This window comes from Tupaia chinensis, unplaced genomic scaffold (assembly GCF_000334495.1).
Source record: "Tupaia chinensis unplaced genomic scaffold, TupChi_1.0 Scaffold000063_1, whole genome shotgun sequence".
In the NCBI taxonomy this organism is placed as follows: Eukaryota; Metazoa; Chordata; class Mammalia; order Scandentia; family Tupaiidae; genus Tupaia; species Tupaia belangeri.
Window position 1 is genome coordinate 1,339,111 of NW_006159521.1, and position 19,441 is coordinate 1,358,551.

The window sequence follows — 19,441 nt, forward strand, 5'->3', positions numbered from 1 at the left end:
AGGAGATGAACCCAGCATCATAAGCAATTTTGAGGTTCACAGCTCTGGCCAAGGTTCCATAGAGTCAGTAGTATGCTAACAGATATTGCTGTAGGGTGAGTTTTTATTTTCAAAAGTAAGCTACTCTCCAGTGAACTGTTGAGGACCTAGGTATCTCCTTTTTTTTCAGATGAGCAAACAGAGAAGACAGTGACTCTTGAAACTGCTCTTGGTAGCTGAAAATAATTATCACCACTGTATTAGAGGTTTAGAATTAGAGCAGTGCTGTCTTGCAGAGCTAACATTAGAACTCGTTCCTCATTTGACTTTCTGTTTCTTATTTCTAGCCTACTCCTGTAGGGTCAGTTCATGTAGATTCTGGTGCATCTGCAATAACTCGAGAAAGCCACACACACAGGGACCGGCCATCACAACAGCAGCCTCTTCGAAATCAGGTACGTGCTAGTCCTTCATTTCTTCAGACATTCCCCTTCATACAAATACAAAAACCCAAGTTCTCCAGCTTCTCCACTGTAATGTATATACTGAAATGAAAGGCAGAAGGCTTGCCATTTCTTACTGACGTGGTGTAACATGCTAGCAACTCTCAGGGCATGTGCAGTTGTTCTGAGATGTGGTTCTTCATAGGAAGTGTCCAGTCTAGATAATCTAGGCCTGTCAGAGGCTGTTGGCTGAAGGGGAGACCCAGCTGTGAGTTACAGTCTAAGGCAGTCTGCCAGGGGCCCAGAGACCTACTAGATGTACCAGGTAGCCCTGTAGCCCACCCACGTGGTCTTATCACAATCCAGTCTGAATTCTTGTCCATTGTGGTTTTTCCTTTCTATTAAGAGTGTGGGTAGTTTGGACTTCCAGCTTACCTGGGCAGGAACCTGAACCTCCACACTATTCTATATCCCTGAACCCAGGTTACTTTTAGAATTGCCCAAGATTTGAGATGGACCTATAATGAAGACTCAGCTTTGCTTGAGGCCACTGTCAAGAAGGCCATGGCCATCTATCCTTCATCGCTGTTCTTGGGAAACTAGGGTCTAAATGAGAAGCAGATTTAGCCTAAAGTTAGAGGATGGAAACACAGAAAATCATTAAGTTTCACATTTATAAAAGATGGCCAATAGGAAGGAAATAGGGCATAAGAGTTTTATTTTTATGTATATACATTGCTAAGAGAAAAACAGAGACCCCAGTAAATAAATAAGCAAAGAATAACAAGTAAATTATGTGCATATTTTTAATTATTTTCACATACCATGTTAGCTTGTCCTGACCTCACTTTAAAGGCTGCATGCACTTGCTGGAGAGACAGACAGAGATAAAGAGAGAGGAAGTGAGAAATCAGCCCCCAGGGGGGATGGCCATGACACAATCCCTTTTTCCACTCAGAATTTTGCGCATGCACACACATGTCCGATGTGAGTTTCAGGCCAGCGAGTCCAGGACCTGAACCACTGTTAGCCATGTGGAAGTCCAGCACTTTAATCACTATACCACCTGCTGGCCCCTTGACCTCACTTTTTTACAATAACTTTTTTTCATTTGTTTTAGTTTTTGCTATAAGTGCATATGCTTGCAAGAGAAAGAGAGAGGGAGCAAGGGAAAGTGAGAAATCATCCCGCCAAGGGGAGTGGCCACATTGCAATCCCTTCTCCTGTATTGTCCTTTGGGATTTTGGGCATGCACACAGAAGTGCCTAACATGATTCTCAAGCCACCAGGTCTGGGACTTGAACCATGAAGCTTGCCATATGAGATCTAGCATCTTAACCTCCATGCCACCTTCTGGCCCCCCAATAACATATTTTTACAAATAAATACACAAACAACATATCATCTCATAGATAACACACATGCAAGCACATAACAAAATTCTGCAAGGCTGACCCATACGGGAAGGTTCTAGGTTTGGATCTGGAGACCTCTCTAAGTGCACCTAGCATGTGCACATCTATGATCCAGGGCTTACTCGGGGTAGATCATGGTATCAGGACCCTTTTCGGGGTATTGTCTCTTTCTCTGGCTCATATTTACAAAGATGTACATTCATTCACCTTTAAGTGCATACTCTTGGCAAGATGTGTGGCTTGGTGGATAAGAAAAAAATGTATGAAAGAAGGAAAGCTGTGTATTCGAGTACACAAAAGAAAATAGGTAGACAGAAAGATTGGGTTTAGCAAACTGTGAACATTAATTAGGCCCCTATTATTGTTACATGCTTATTGTTAATTCTTTGAGACACACTCTTTTCAAAATAATGAAACAGGTACTTGCTTGATTTAATCAAAGTCGTCTAAGACTGAATTTGACTGACTTCTGATTTGATGAAAGACTGTTGACTGGGCAATTGTTCTCTCTCATCCTCCTTTTTCTTTCTCTTTCTTTCTTTCTTCTTCTTCTTTTTTTTTTTTTTTTTAGAGGTTTTTGTCCTAGGGCGTGTGCACTGGCAAGAGGGAAAGTGAGAAATCACCCCACTAGAGGGATGGCCACATCACAATCCATTCTTCTCTTGGGTTCTTGGGCACACATGTGTACACACACACACACACACACACACACACACCCCTACTGTGAGTTTCAAGCCACTAGGTTTGGAACTTGAACTCTGTCAGATGTAGGAGTCCAGAGATAAAACTCCCTTGCCATCTGCTGATCCCTTCACACCCCCATTTTCTTTTTTTCTTTTTTATATTATTTATTTCCACCTCCCTTTTTCTTAGATATTAATACCTGGTGCAGGTGGGAACACAGTTAAACTGACACTTTTACACATGGCTGTTGACTTTGCAAATTGGAACACATTTTGTAAGAAGTAATTTAATAAAGTTACTGTATCCTCTGAAAGAAGATCATACTTTCTGGAATCAATCCTAATAAAATATCCCCAAATATTAGTTCTGTGCGTGAAACTCTTGCTATATCATTGATAGCAAACCTTTATAAATGATTTGTCTATCCAAATGTAACAGAATGATTATGGATCCACCTTAAATTTTTTATTGAATAAATTAACTTAGAATAAAATGAATTGTGGAGCCAGCCGGTGGTGTGATGGTTAAGGCGCTGGACCACTCCCACATGATTGACCACAGTTTGAGTCCTAGACCTGGTGGATTGCTTTCTAACTTTCCCTCTCTCTCTCTCTCACTGTATGTCTTTCTCGTCAAATTAAATGAATGAATAAAGTTAAATAAAAATTCTTTAAAAAAATAAATAAGATGAATTATAGTAATTTATTTAGCAAAATAGTAAAGTAATATTTAGGAAAATATGTACCAACCTGAAATTGTTTATGGCTTGTATAATAAACAAACATTTTGTGTATAAAATGTTTGTATACAAAATTATAAATGCCTCCTGATTTCCTCTTGGGAAAGGGGAAGAGATAATGCCAAAAGGAGGAAATAATGCCAAAATATTTAGCAAGGTAATGCTGGAAATGACAGCATTCTGAATTACATTTTTTCAAAATATTCTATAATGAAATTTTACTATATTACAATGAACGCAAATCTAAATGAAAAATTTATGGAAAGGAAAAAGAGATCATTAGCCAGTGAAGTCACAGTCATCCCATATCCCTCCTCATATTTTTAGGATCTCTTAAAACTTTTTTTTGGGGGGGGAGGGAGAGGTTTTTGCTATAGGGCGTGTGCACTTGCCAGAAAGACTGAGAGAAACAGAAAGAAAGCGAGAAATCGCCCCCCCAGGGGGCATGACCATGCCACAATCCCTTCCCCTTCATTCTCCTCTCAGGATCTTTGCTCGGCATGAGTTTAAGCCACCAGGTCCAGGACTCAAACTGCAGTCAACTACATGGGAGTCCAGCGACATAGCCATTACACTAACTGCTGGCCCCATGGTTCTCTTAAAACTAAACATTAGTTTCTTCTAATTTGCCTCATATTTTCTGCTTTAATGAATTCAAAATCCATACTGTTATTTTGAATGGATTTTGAAAGTGAGGAAAGAGATGGCTGCAAACCTAAAGTGCCAGAGTAAGAAAAAATGAGATCATACTTAGAGAATTTCAGTATAATTTTTTTTTTAAAGAATTCTTTAACTGGGGGACCAGCAGTTGGCATAATGGCTATGTCACTGGACTCCCATGTAGTCAACCGTGGTTTAAGTCCTGGACCCAGTGGCTTAAACTCACACCAGGCAAGTGTGCGTGTGCGTGCCCAAGATCCTGAGAAGAGAGTGGAGGAGAAGGGATTGCGGCTTGGCCATCCTCCCTGGGGGGGGATTTCTCACTTTCTGTCTCTCTTTCTGGTGAGCGCATGTGCCCTATAGCAAAAACCTCTCAAACCCCCCCCCAAAAAAAAGAAAAACACTAAAACACACACACACACACAAAACAAGAATTCTTTAACTAACTAACTTACATATTTATTTATCTGACTGTCTGTCTGTCTATATATTTATCTAATCAGAGAGTGACAGAGTGAGAGAGAGATAAGGAAAGTGAGAAAGCAAGCCACCAGGTCCAGGACTCATACTGCAGTCAGCTTAACCACTGTGCCACCTGCCAGCCCCAAATTTCAGTATAACTTTAAAAGACTACATGGGAGTCTTTGACCAGGGTATGTAACTATTATATTTATGGACACTTCATATGTCAGTAGCTTATTTTAGAATCTTGAACATCTTTCTTTTTAATTTATTTTTTTAATTTTTTAGTTGTTATTTTCTTGTCTTTAAAGATTTTTAGTCTCAGGACCAGCAGTTAGCGTAATGGCTATGTCACTGAACTCTCATGTAGTTGACCACAGTTCAAGTCCTGGACCCGGTGGCTTAAACTCACACCAGGCGCATGTGCATGCATACCCAAGATCCCAAGAGGAAAAGCGATTGCGGTGTGGCCATCCCCCCTGGAGGGTGATTTATCGCTTTCTATCTCTCTGTCTCTCTCTGTCTTTTTGGTGAGTGCATGCGCCCTATAGTAAAAACCTCTCCAAAAAAAAAAAAGATTTTTAGTCTCATCGCTGCTAAGGGATTAGAATTCCTCACATTAATGCAAATTTTATACCTCTTTCCCCACAGAATTCTGAATCCTTGCTGGGTAAAAGTCTTTCTGCACTATACACTGTGGAATGATGGATTTCTAGTGTCTGTATAACCTTTGTACTGCCTTAATCTGTGGTCTCATCTTCAGGGCTGTTTCCTTAAAAGTGTTTTTGATTTCTCAGTGTGTGTTTGTTTTTAGAAACATGCACAGTAAAATACACCACTATTATTGAATACAATAATTTTCTAGATTACTTCTTTGCAAGTTTTGAAATCAGCAAATGAAGACAACAGTATGCCTCCTTGAGAGAGACTGAACAGCATTGACTTTCCTTTAGGGACAGCTAACCTTTTCTCAGCAACTTGACTGAGTAAATCAGAGCTGTGGACCTGCTATGTCAAAGTATATCAAAGTATATCCTGCAGATACCAAGATGAGTAGGGAGTTCCTGTCCTCAGGGAATTGACAAGTAGATGAGTCAAGTAGTTTGCAAGTTATTATCACCTGAAATTGGAAGGAGCCTTTCATGTAGTCTGAGCATGACAAAGGGTTTTACGAAAGAAGCTGCATGTGAAATGCTCCTCAGAAAATGAATTAGAGATGGAAGAGACATTGCGAGTAGAAAGAATATATAAACCACAAATGTTGTATCTAATTTGATTTTGCCTAAAATATTTGATGAGAATAAGAATCATAGGAGACAAGCCTAGGAAAATAAGTTGGAACCATCTGATGAAGCTACAGAAATGCTAGGCTGTAGAATTGGTGCTTTATTTCAGTAGAGACAGGGAATAAAGGTTTTTTAAAAAGAGGGATGATAATGATGACAAGTTTGCTTTAGAAATCTTTTGGCACAGGGACCAGCAGGTGCATTGTGGTTAAGGTGCTGGACACTCCCACATGGTCGACTATGATTTGAATCCTGGACCTGGTGGCATACTTTCTCACTTTCCCTCTCTCCCTCTCTCTGTGTCTCTCTGGTCAAATAAAAAATAAAAAAATGAATAAATAAAATTAAATAAATAAATCTTTAAAAACAAAATAACAACAGATAATAAAATAAATTTTAAAAAATTTTTAAAAAGAAATCTTTTGACATAGAAGGTGGTAATAGCATGGCAGTCTGCACGGAGACCCAATAAGAAGGCAGTGAATGCCCTTTATAGGTGAAGGGGACCTAGATGGTCAATAGTGGTGAACATAAAATAGATTGAAAAATGCTACAGAATACAATCTACCACACATGTCAGGACTGAGGGAGAAGGGTGAGTCAAGGCTGTTGCTGAGATTTTGAGCCTAGTTAATTAGAAGGCAGGAGGATGGGAAAGATGAGAGAGGAACTGTTTGGAGTTGGAATTGAGTCATTTTGAATTTTAAATACTAGCTACTCATTCTATCCTACGAGGTCTAACTGGCAGAAGATGGCTCTGAAAACTGGAGCGGTATTTGGAGGGAGGAAAGAATGGACATAATGCTGGTGATAATGCCTAAAGAGCCTCCTCCTTCCATGCACATGTGCCCATCAGCTCTGTGGAGAGGAGTGAGCCTGGGGACTAACAAGCTGTTTAGTCCCATACTTAGAGTAGGAAAAGAAAAGGTGTTCAGAACTTGGTTTTAACTCATCCAAAGGTATTTACCTTATTTGAGGCCTCAGCTTTCACAAATTTAAGCCTTGTAGAGGCAGAGGTGGCTGTTGCTTTGTTCATTGATTTATCCCTAACCCTTAAATCAATGTCTGGTATAGTAGGAACTTGATAAATAATTATTTGAACAAATGCATGAATGAGTGAATCTGTCAAATGTAGGGTGTACATGAAATTAGATATTAGTTTGTAATACAGATTTTTATTTCACCTTCCATGGAAAACAAATTTTCAACTTTCTTCCTGCTTGTTTTCTATATCCACAAAAAGCTACTCCACCTGTTTGGCTGCTGGAGTCCGGCTAGACTATCTACTCGAGGGGAAGAAATGTAAAAACACAGTGTCTTGCTACACAGAAAGCTCAGGTCATCGCATTAGTTCTCTGCCTCCATCACAGTAGAAATTGACCAGGGTTCTTCAGAAAGTTCAGTGAAAATGTGTTATGAAAAACTATGTGTTGATTTCAGACTTTTCCTGCACAAGGTAAACTTGTACTTTAATTCCATTTTCACACAAACTTTTTGAAGTCGCTTTGTATTTGTCTTATATCCTGGGAGAAATTTTGCTTTGCTGATCTATTTAGTCATCAGGAAAGTCATGATTTTTTGGTGTCTTTTTCTATGCAAAAATTCGTCATGACTTTCCCGACGACTCAGTAGGTTTTGTGTGTATTGAATTGAGTACTATTTGGTTTGTAGATGTAATAATAGATCCCAAATGTGCCTAGTGAACAAGGCTCATGAGCACAGTTTTCCCAAAGGGAGATTAGGCCAGATTGGTAAAATAACTGCATTTAAACTCATATATTAGATCGTCGGGAAAGCCATGACGTATTTTTCTATGCAAAAATGCATCATGACTTTCCCAATGACCCAATAAATTGGATCTATCTTTTAAAACTATTTTGGGCCAGCTCATAGACTGGTGGTTAAGGCGGCTGGATCCCATATGGTTGGCCATATTGTTTATGTCCCAGACCTGGTGGCTTGGAAAGCATGCCAGGTGCATGTACCTCTGTGCCCAAAATTCCAAGAGGAGGGAGAGACGGAGGAGGAGGGATTGTGGCGTAACCATTCCCTGGGAGGAGGAGGTTTGCTATCTCACCCATACCCTTCACCACCATCCCACCCCACCCCACCTCCATCTCTTTCTGGTAAGTGCATGTGCCCTCTGACAAATAAAACAATTTTAATACTAAATACAGAGGAGCAATTTTTGTGAACATTAATTAATTTAGTTCACTAGAGTATAACAGTTAAATCATGACTTTAGATAGAATAAATATTCCTAAAAGCTAGAGCCATTCAGAAAGATCCCAATTGGGAGAGTCTCTGTTTTATCACTTTACCATTGATATCTTTGTTCCAAAGATGGTGAATCTTGCAATAGGTTGTATTCTTTGCTAGAGAACTCTACATTACCATCCAGCGGGCAGAGGAGGAAAACTTTAGTAGTTCTGCCCACTTCTACCTGGGGAAGGTTCCATTGCATTCTCTGATCAATTCAATCAGGAACTAAGACTTGCCAGTGTCCATGGCTGTGCTGTTAGAGTGCAGCGTATTTTTCTGTCAGAGGTTTTGTTCACTGTGTTTATCCAACACACCAAATGTAGAACATTGCGGTGATAGGATGTACATGCAGCAACACTCCTGTTCTTTCACAGCTTTAAATTCAATCTTGTGATAGTCATTATTCACATAAATGCTACACAGGCATACACTACTGTGCTTCAGCAATTTTGATAGTGTTTCCTTTTTTTCCCCATTGACTCCTTTATTTGGTAGGTTTTCTGTGAGCATATGAAGAGGAAAAACTACTTGGCCTAGAAGATTAGAGGGAACAGATCCTGTTTGAGGTTGGAAAGAGTCATATTGGCCATCAAGAGCTATTAAATTCTACCAGACATGGTATCCTACCCCAATACTGAATCCAAAAATATCACTTTTTTATGTGTTTTTATATGCATAGCATATATTTAAGGAAAAGTGTTTATTATTTGTCATTTTCTATAGGTGGACTGTTCCCTTGCCAGCTCTCCAGTTTGACTAGGAAGCAAAATGTGAATCAAAGATCATAAAGTTGAGGCCTCATCCTTCCAAAAGGACCATATTTAAACTAACTCAATACCTTATAAACGTGTAGAAATAAACAACAGAAGTTTAAAAGGTCAAATTATATTGAGTTCTGAAGAAGACGTGTCTCCACTGAAAAAGTGGTTCAGAGTTGCTTATATCTAGACTCCAAGGGAATGGATTTAAGGAACGTAGCATAGCCTCGGGAGAATACACTGTGGGTTAGTGTTGTCGTGCCCACTAAACAAAGCTCGTGGTGAGCACAGCTTTCCCAAAGGGAGATTAGACCAGATTGGTAAAAAGCCAAGGTAGTCAGAAATCTTCATGAATGAATATCTTATTTTTTTTTTTAAAGTTCAGTAGACTAAAAAAGGGGGTGGGAGGCAACTGGGCATGGTGGTTAAGGCCACATCCTGTGTGGCTGACTGTACAGTTTGAGTCCCAGACCTAGCAGCTTGAGGAATATACTGGGTGCATGTGTGTCTGTGAGCATCCCTAAATCCCTGAGAGGAGACTGGAAAAGAAGGGATTGCAGCATGGCCATCCTCCCTGAGGATGATCTCCTTGTCTCTTGCTTTCACTCTGTCTGTCTTCTCTCTCTCTAGAGATTGCATGGGCCCTCCAACAAATTTTTAAAAAAATAGAGAGAAAAAAAACCCAACTGGTTACTTCTCTATTCTCTTTCTTTTAAAGAGTATGATTTATTTTGTCACTAAGGCTCAAAGTTTGCTAGCTGAAAAGGTAGATGCGTGTTCAGAGAGCACTTACCTCCTTCTGATATGCAGTTAGTTTTCTCACAGGCTGCCCATTGACCAGTAGGAGCAGAGCCATAGAGATTGCATTCCGGCCCTAGCGCCCTCCAGCATAGAGCTCAGTGCAGGCTCGAGCTTCCTCCCCTTATTTCTGGGACCCTCACTCTGATGGAAGCCTTGAAATAATCAGGTGCTGAAACTGAAAATCATTTCGTTTGCTTCTTTTGTTCTACCACATAGTCACTGCTGCTCGCCTCTGCTCTTCATTCTCTTTCCTACAGTACATTTTTTTCTGTCTGTGCGTATTCTTCAATGTTTTGTATTTCAGCAGATTCCTATGTTCTGAGCGATCTCCTTTTAGGAATATAGTAATCCTACATAGGAATTCTAAATCACTGTTCCCTAGGGAGTGTCTTACACCATGTGCGTAAGGATAGGGCAGAGTTTGAATAGAGAATTGCCAACTTCTGTGATAGCTTGTGTGATTTTTTTCTTTTTTTTCTTAAAACTTCCCAAATTGATACTTCTGTCTTTGTGGGCCTCCATAGTACTGAGCCTGGGAATAGTTCATTTCAGGTGTTGTCAGTGATTTTTAAACTTATTTTGAATTTGATTGAGTTTGTAGAATACAAGAAATCACTGCTTGCACAAGTGGCAAATTGCATGGAATAACACCTGCTTGACACAGAAAAATTGGTTCTGTTTCATAAGCTAAAATAGGAGGAGGTTTTTAATTTTGTTAAAGCATGCACTTAATTTTACATTTCTTATCTATGAAGGCCTAATATACCAAAAACTTTCTTAAGATGCTTCCTTTACTATTCTTCCTGCCACATTCTTTCTTCCTATCTTACCCCCACCACATCAAGAAGTAGAAAAATTATCTGGAAGTATGGTAGAACAAATGTAATCTAGTGTATTTATTGCTAGCCTCTTAATGCCATTCAGTCTCTGTTCTTATTAATTGTAGTTGAAGACAGTTAATGAAGCTAGGAAGACTGACATAAGAGGCTAAACTGGCTGTTATAGATGGCAGCTTCTACAGTTTTTTTGGAGCCAAAAAGGGAAATGGATAAAATTCTTGGTAAATGTAATAAACATTAATTTTATATGACAGATAGGACTTGGTGATTTGTTACAAGAGAACAGTTTCGCCTTCCTTTTGCTTCAAAATTGTTGCTTCATCTCCTATAAGAATTTGAAATCATTTTCCCACTGTACATGGGGGTGTGATACATACAGATGCCCGCAGACATGTTTTCTTCCCCTCTCTGTAGTGTCAGTCTTCCCACTATCTGTCTACTAATGCCCACCATTGATTGCTGGGAGAGATTGTTTTTTTCTGCCACAGGGACAGGTAGTGGATTTCACTTTTTCACCAGTCTTTTATGTTTCTCTTAAGTATTTTTCGTTAGCTCTGCCTTTGATTTATGCTGTGTTGGATTGCTGTGTTCTTGTTTCCACATTCACCTACTAAATAGTTAACCAAGCATTTCCATGCAGGTAATGCAATCACAACTGAAGATTTTAAAGCGCTCCCCCAAGGAGTTACAACTACTTGAGATTCCTGCTCCTGCCTTTGGGGACTTAGACACTTCATGTGGACCTCTGCCTTCCAAGTAATGCAGAGAGATTGACTTTGCCGAATGACTCTTCTCCCCTGTGGACCTCTTGGTTGCCTTTTAGATAGATGTGTGTGCATGAGTTATCATTAAGAATGAAGGGCGTATATGTTGGTCTCCTCCACTGGTTTGCTTAGTCTAACTAGCTACAATGCTGATCATGCCTCGTCATAACCCCTGTGTGCTCTGTATCACCTAGAATACCTTTCAGGAGAAATTACACGAGCAGAATACCGTAGTTGTCAGCATTCCCTGATTTCAGTCCATTCCTAGGCACTGGGTTGCTTTCTAAAACTGGCAAGTGGCATACTACAATCCCCAGATGCCAGTAAGCCCATTCATTTCAGAAGAGCAATTCTAGATGTAGCATTTTAATGAAAAGTAGTTCCAAAGTAATGAACCGAGAGTCCCCAGATTCACTTCTGTCTCTTCCTTGTGTTGCTTCCAGTGGGTGGAGATGCACACAGGGCAGTCGTGAGGTACTGTGTGTTGTTCCTTTGTCACAGTGGAAGCATTTATGAAGCAATATGGAATATTAACATTTTTCTCTCTTTGGAAGATAAATAACATAGTTCTTTGAGGATGGAGATGGATGTGACTTTTTTTAATGAGAATTATTTATTTGTTTATTCATTTATTTTAATTTGACCAGAGAGATCTACACAGAGAGGGAGAGTGAGAAAGCAAGCCACCAGGTCCAGGACTTGAACTATGGTTGGCCATGTGGGAGTCCAGCACCTTAACCACCATGCCACCTCCTGGTTCCTGGATGTGACTTTTAGTTTTTGAAAAATATCTACCTATTTTAATGTAAAAAAAAAAAAAAAAAAAACCTTAATTTTTCCAACAAATTATTTGTATAGCTAGAATGAATATAAACAAGTACACAGCCCTGTGAATCAGACAGTAGCATTAAATAAGAGTTCTGATGTGTATTTTAGTGAAAATGAATATAATAGTTAATCAACTGTCCAAGACTTTCTTAATTTTAAATGTGTATGAATGTATATTCAAGCCATTTTCAGTTTTATCTACCTTAAAAGCAAATGCAACAACAGAAACCATTCTTTTTTTTTTTTTTTTTTTTGAGAGAAGTTTTTGCTATAGGGCACATGCGCTCGCCAGACAGAGAGAGACATAGAGACAGAAAGCGAGAAATCACCCCCCAGGGGGGATGATCACGCCACAATCCCTTCTCCTCCATTCCCCTCTTGGGATCTTGGGCACGCACGCACACGCGCCCGGCATGAGTTCTAAGCCACCGGGTTCGGGATGTGAACTGCAGTCGACTACGTGGGAATCCAGCGACATAGCCATTACGCTAACTGCTGGTTCCCAACAGAAACCATTCTTGAGAGAAGTCATTGATTGAGCATGTGTTATAGAACTAAAATGGCTTATAAATGGCAATAGTTTTTAAGCTTGTAAGTTTGGGGGTGGGGGAGCTGACAGTACTATTTAATAGTTTAGGAATGCAAATATGTTACTTACATATTACAGAATCAAAAAAGTCCTAGAGAGAACTATAGAGGCAATTACCAATAAATATTTTTGTGGCTACTACTACTCATATTAGAAGGACAGATTTATTCTCAGATATCCAGTAGTCAAAGTAAATGAGATTAAATGCTCTGAGCTGAAGACACCGTCAGTAAGTTTATACAGTAGTGTTATGTTATACCACGGGCTTATTTTGGAAAATGAAATGTCCAAACCTCTGTTGGAAGAAATAATTGGAGAGGGGAAGTATCTGGAGTAGCTTTGATTCTCTATAATGTCACTAGAAGTATAAAACTGAACCTCTCTTTTGTAAGTTGATGTAGCAAACAAGTTAGTACAGGCTTTCTCATAGAATATAGTCGATCCCTGGGGAATATGAGAGAAAACATGGCCAGAATCCTTTACAGTGCTGTTACCCACGAGTTACCTATCACATTAGGAGTGGTAGGTAAGTGACAGAGGCTCTACTTATGGAAAAGGCTTTTTTGGTGACTTCTGGGTGAACTTTAAGCAACTCTTGTCAAAGAGATACTGAAAAGAGAAAGTGAATATGAGTCTCAAAGTGTTGCTTTTTTTCTCTCTCTCTCTTTTTTTTAAATAGAATACAGTTTACAGCTGTGAACATTTCCAAGATTTATAGGATCCTTAACTGGTCTTCATGCAGAGCAGCAATATCACATCCAAGCCCTGCTGCTGTTTATATCAGCAGCAATTAAAATTTGATTTACTAATCCCTCATTCCTGCCTCTCCAACTACTCATTTTTCATTTTTGTAGAGCCTTAGGACTGTTACAGCTGAGCATCATGATGTTAACACCTCCTCAGCCATCTGGCGCAGGGGAAGAGGCACCTAAACAGATTCTTCAGAACAAAAGTCGCATTAGAACAGGATTAGAGTAGTATGAGATCTAAGAAACAGGTAAAGAAGGAATGAGAGAGCCTGAATGACAGCAAAGGCGAAAGCCGAATCCAAAGAAGTTTTGAATAGAAGGCCTTCCTTTTGCTGAGGAAAGATCTGCCTTATGCTTTCTAGAAGAAAATCATTCATCGTAGTTGTGCCAGTTAGTAAACTTTTCCTAATTCCAGATAGAACCCTTTAGCTAGAGGAATCCGCTTATTTTATCATCCAATCTTTTCATATTCTTCACACTGACCCTGTGTTTGAAGAGATACTTTGTTCATTCTTCTAGATAAGAGAATGGTGTTCCAGTCACTGCTGGACTGGAACTTTCTACATTTTATTGTAGAAAGTCTTCTGGAGGTTAATGTTGAGAGTATTCAATGAAAAGTAATAGTCCCTTGATTCCTAGTACAGGAATTTTCTGTATTGACTGCTGTGTCAAAGAGCTCTTTAATCAGTGAAATGATTTATAAGGATGACGGTTCCTCTTTGTTCAACAATCTTAACATTCTGAATTTGGTTTAGTGGCTGCTGAAACTTTACTAATATAGAAGCTAAAAGATGATTCCAACTTTTGATGTGTGTATGTATGTGTGTGTTGTGTTTCTTTTCTCTTTTGGTCACTGCGTTTTTCTGTGTTGGGGTGAGGACGGTATGCTATAGACTCAACTGGCTCAGCAGGCTGAAGTGAATGGAGCCAAGCTAACTTTTCTCAGTGCTTCGCAGCAGTTATTAGTTTAAAATCCCAAACAGAGACAAACCCCACAAGGACACTAATGTACTTGATCTTGTTATTGCTTGCCGTTGCTTCACCTGTCCTTCGTATCTTGCTCTCATGCTTCCTAATGCCTGAGCAGACTGCATCGTCAGAGCGCCGAGGAGAGTGGGAAATCCAGCCCAGCCGGCAGACCAATACCTCATACCTGACGTCTCACTTGGCTGCAGACCGCCATGGGGGATCAGTGCAGGTACTTATAGCCTTTATTGCCTTTCCCTGGCCTTCCCATCTTGGCTGGAGGATGTTGCTTGCTTCTGAAATTTGGGTTCCTTTAGAAGGAAAACTCACAGCAAGGATCAGCCGCTGAATACCTATGTTCTGTTTTCAGCTTGGGTGGACTTTGGCAAGGGGCACTTATTGAGATGATTGCTCATTGCTGTCACTGACTAAGAAACGTCTATAACACTTCTGATACTGATTTCTGTTAACCTAGCCCTACAATCTCGATCCACTGATGAAAAATCATAAAAATAATGTCAAGGTAGAAGTTTGTTGATTTCAGGTCTGTAAATTGTAAAGACCTGAAATATGTGAAACAAGTATTTTTTGGTAAAAGACTAGGGGACTGCATGATGCATAGGTCTTTCCAAGATAATGTGTGCCTTAACACGTTGTCAGCAGAGAATGTTGATTGGTATAAGTCAGTGGTTTCTGAGAAAGTACCCAAGAAGTTGAGCTGTTTTCTTTTTTCTCTCTGGAAGAAGGGTAGTCTTGGAAAATGATTCCTCGTTTCATTTAGGTTATGTTGAATATCTTTTGTCTGTTTATGTCTGTTCATCAAGAACATCTTCTATCTTTTGACTTTTCTTGTATATGACTGTTTTAATCTTAGCCTAAGTATTTTTCTCATATCGGTAAGTGACACTACCACATGGGGCATGTAAGAGAACCCCAAGCTACCAAAAGTAAGTTTTTATAAAAGGACAGACAGGGTTAGTCCTGTAGTGCAGTGGTTAAGCACTGTGCTCTGGGAGCCAGGTCCTGCAGGGCTGACCACAGTTCAAATACTGGCCCTGGCAGCTTGAGAAACATATTGGGCATATTTATGTGTGTGCCGCCTCTGACAGGAAGAAGAAGTGGAGAAGGATTGCATATCATGCCCCATTGGAGGGCTCTCTCTCTTTCTCTGGCAAGTGCACACGCACTCCGCCTCCCCCACCCTCCCAAAAAAGGCAAAAGGGAAGACAGGACTTTTGTAGGTAGAAATGTGTCTCGATAGGCTTAATCATCCAGGAAATGCTTTCTAGAAGAATTCATGAAAGGACATTATTCCTAGGCATTTAGGAGACTGTTTTGGCCTTTAAAAACCTCATAGGAACTTCTAGATAAAAAATGGTGGAATGAACAAACAGATCTACATTTATCCACTTTTAAAACAATAAAAGAATGATAAAGGAATTTTCTTCAAGGCACAAATCTATATAATGATGAAAAAAAAAAGAAGGCAAAGGCAATAAAATATTGGAAGCTAGAAAGCAGATGAGAAGTTATTAAACAACCTTAAAAAACTGAATCCTGAGTAGTAGAAGGGAACACAGAGAAGCAGGCCTATTTAGAGTGGAGAATTCCTGACAGGCTTGGAAACTGGTGTTCTATTAGCGGAGGGGGCAGAGGAGCATGTACTACAATAAGAAAGATTGGTTGAAAGTCTGTTTAAGAACCAGAGATGCCTAGATGCGCTCCCCTTCCCAGCAAAGACTACAGATTTATCCTCTGCAGAGGGAGAAATGGAAGGGCTCTGGGCAGGGGATACGAGGTACAGTTGGGGAGTGCACTGTACTGAAAAAAGGGAGATGGCGGTGAAACGTGTGTGCCAGCTGCCGTTTATTATTTCAGAAGGCTGCTAGCTAGATCTGTACCTCCCAGGCAAGAGACTTAAAGAGTATGTTCTGGGGAACCTGACCACCCCCCAAAGAAAACATCTGAGGATACTGACAACAGGATTTTCCCAGTGAAATGGCCCAGCCAGATCATACCACAGTGCAACTCACAGTCGACAGGTGCCAGTTAACTGTGCAGTTGCCCACTTTCAGATATGAGGCATCTTGGAACATTTTTGCACTAACAGAATTACCCGAAGCTGGATGAATCTGAGAGAATAGAGGTTCACTTTGACTCATAGTTATGATAGCTGAAAAATCCCAGAGGTATCACAAAATGGTAGAAGAACTTGTAGCAGAGAGCAGAGCATGATCTGTATCCACATGGCTTTTTTCTGTGCCTCATTTCCTCTTTCTGTACACATCAGAATTCATTCCCAAGGACCCCACTTTAATGACTGTCACACCCAAAGATCCCAACCTTGGACATCTGAAAGAGTCAAGTTTTTTTTTTTTTTTGGAGAGGTTTTTGCTGAATGGCACATGCAGAGAGACAGAGAGACAGAAAGCGAGAAATCCCCGGGGGGGGATGGCCACGCCGCAATCCCTTCTCCATTCTCCTCTCGGGGTCTTGGGCACACACATACACCCGCCTGGCGTGAGTTTAAGCCACTGGATCTGGAACTTGAACCACGGTTGATTACATGGGAGTCCAGCAGCACAGCCATTACCCCAACTGCTGGTCCTTCAAGCTTTCACTTAACAGTGCAACATGTGGATTTGAGGGAGCCATTGAAATTCCAAGACATGAAATCTTGGAGGACAAGCTGTTATCCAAGCCATAACATGAGTAGACAGTCAAGGGTTGTCAGACCCCTGAGGAAAGCTTTTAATAAGAAAGAGAACAAAGAAAAGATCTAACAAAAGGTATTTTTTTAAAAAGAGAACTTTTGGAAAACAAGACAGAAGTGCTCTTAGAAATTGAAAACATTACAAATAAATATTTAAAATTCATTAATTTGGAATATAAAGTTGAAATCTAGAAAGCAGAGCAGAGAGATGAAAAATAGGAAGAGAACACAATGTAAAAATATTTCAGCAAAGCCCAAGAGGCCCAATTCCTAAATAATAGGCATTCTACAGAAAGAACAGAGAAAACAGAGGGGAGGAAATCATTAGCAAAATTATTTCCCAGAACTCAAAGACTTGTTTTCAGATGAGAAGGGCTACCGAGTACTTGGCATGCTGGATTATAGGAACCACACCAGCGTACACCATTGTGGACTCCCAGAACTCTGAGCACAAAGATCAAGCTCTTTCAAGCCCTCAGAAAGAGGAGACAGTCATGTGCAAAGAAAGCATGAGGAGTTGGCGTAGCTTCAAACTTCTAAATAGTAAACTAGAAAAGTTAGAAGACAATGAACAATGCCTTCAAAAGTCTGAGGGAAAACTGCTTCCAACCTAGAATTCTATACTCAGCCAAACTGTCCATCTGGTATGAATATAGAATAAATATGTTTTTAAAAATCTATGCTCTTGGGCTAGCCCCGTGGCCTATTAGTTATGGGAGCCGGATCCCATATGGCACGTGCAGTTCAAATGCCTGCCGCATTGACTTGAAAAATATGCTGGGTGTGTGTGCATGCACACGTGCCCCAGATCACAACGGGGTGGAGAAATAAAGGAGAAGGGAATGTGATGTAGCCACACCCCATTGGGGGGTGCTCTCTCCCTCTTCTTTCTCTCCCTCTGCATCTCTATCTCTGGTGATCATACATACCCTCTGGCAATTAAAACTAAAAATCTGTGCTCTCAAACATTTTGCTTCTCATGCATCCTTTCTTAGAAAGCTACAGAAGAATATGTGTTACCAAAATGAGGGCAGACACCACGGGAGAGGAATGTGTGGAGTCCAGGAAATAAGAGCGTCAGCACAGGGAAGAGGCAAAGGAAATCTTTGGTGGTAATGCAAGGAGGTCCTGGGGCACATCTGAACTCAGTAGAGGAGGGCAGCCTGTGCTGAGCAGGTCCATGTTATATTGTTGTTGGTTGGTTGGTTGGTTTGTTTAATGATATAGTACATTTACAGATGAGAGAGACAGACAGGGAGGGAGGGCGAAGCACCTCAGCAGGGTCTTGTCCTGCTATTGGGTTGTCGGAGAAGTCATGATGTATTTTTACATAGAAAAATATATCACGTATCTTTTCTAACAACCCAGTATCATCCCCATTCTCCAGCCCTCCAGCCGATCAGGATCCTGGGTGCCTGTGCCTAGCGTGTTTTCAGGCTGACCCAGGGATCTGAATCCACAGTCAGCTGTGTGACTCCCAGCCTTGCAGAGCACTTGCATACTGCTGCATCACAGTGGCTAGACCTGATAATGTCCTATTATCTTGAAAGAAGCTATTTAGATAAATGACAGAGAGTTTAGACAGAATTAGTGAATGCAGTTAAGACATAAAAGGCTATATTAAAAAAAAATTTTTTTTTTTGAGTGTGTGTGCTCGCCAGAGAAAGACACAGAAAGAGGGAAAGTGAGAAATCACCCCCCAGTGGGGATGACCACTCTGCAGTCCCTTCTCCTCCATTCTCTTGGGATTTGGGGCACAAATGCCCATGTACCTGGTGTGATTTTGACGCTGCTGGGTCTAGTACTTGAACTGCAGTTGGCCATGTGGAAGTCCAGCACCTTAATCACTACACCACCTGCTGGCCCTATATAAACTTTTTAAAAAGATAATTACTGAACTAGCTCATGGCCTTGTGGTTAAGGCAGCTGGTTTCTCATGTGGCCAACTGTGCAGTTCGAGTCCTATACCTGGCAGCTTGAGAAACACTTCAGACATATTTGTGTGTGCACCCAAAGTCCCAAAAGGAGGGAGAGATGAAAGAAAAGGGACCGCAGTGTGACCATGGTCCACAGGAGGTGCTTTCTAGATTTCTCTCCATCTCTCTCCAACAAGTGCACGTGCCCTTGGGAAGTTTGTTTTGTCTTTGTTTTTATTTTGTTTTGTTTTGTTTTTTTTAAAGAAAGATAATTCTTCCAGGTCAAAATGTAAGCAGGCCTGTCATTTCGGCATCAGGTCAGTGGCTGGATGGCATTCGAAATGGTATTACAGGGCTGCAGGATTCAATAAACTGGGGTTAACGCAAGATGATATAATATATGCAAATGAATATGTGAAAGAAGCCATAAGAAGACTTCCTGAGAAGCTTTATGATGACAGGATGTTTTACATTAAGAGAGCCCTGGCCCTTGACCTTGAGGCAACAGATCTTGCCTAAAGAGCCATGGACAAATACACGGAGGATAATTCCTACCTTGAGCCATATCTGAAAGAGGTTATTAGGGAA

The 19,441-nt window shown here is 40.5% G+C and overlaps 1 protein-coding gene across 10 annotated transcripts in view; it reads left to right on the forward strand.

Annotated features, from left to right (window-relative positions):
* Positions 1-19,441, forward strand: part of CSNK1G1 (casein kinase 1 gamma 1) — a 207,743-nt gene that overhangs the window by 167,955 nt on the left and 20,347 nt on the right. For 3 of the 10 annotated variants that reach the window (XM_006141734.2, XM_027765742.1, XM_027765743.1), the window contains 2 exons: positions 327-434; positions 14,346-14,456. In XM_006141734.2, the coding sequence (XP_006141796.1) occupies positions 327-434; positions 14,346-14,456 (219 nt within the window). Of the gene's footprint in view, positions 1-326; positions 435-6,911; positions 7,125-8,425; positions 8,549-8,653; positions 8,669-14,345; positions 14,457-19,441 lie in introns of those variants that run through there. The other 7 variants (XR_001371436.2, XR_333511.2, XM_006141737.2 and 4 more) reach the window with 5 other exon arrangements.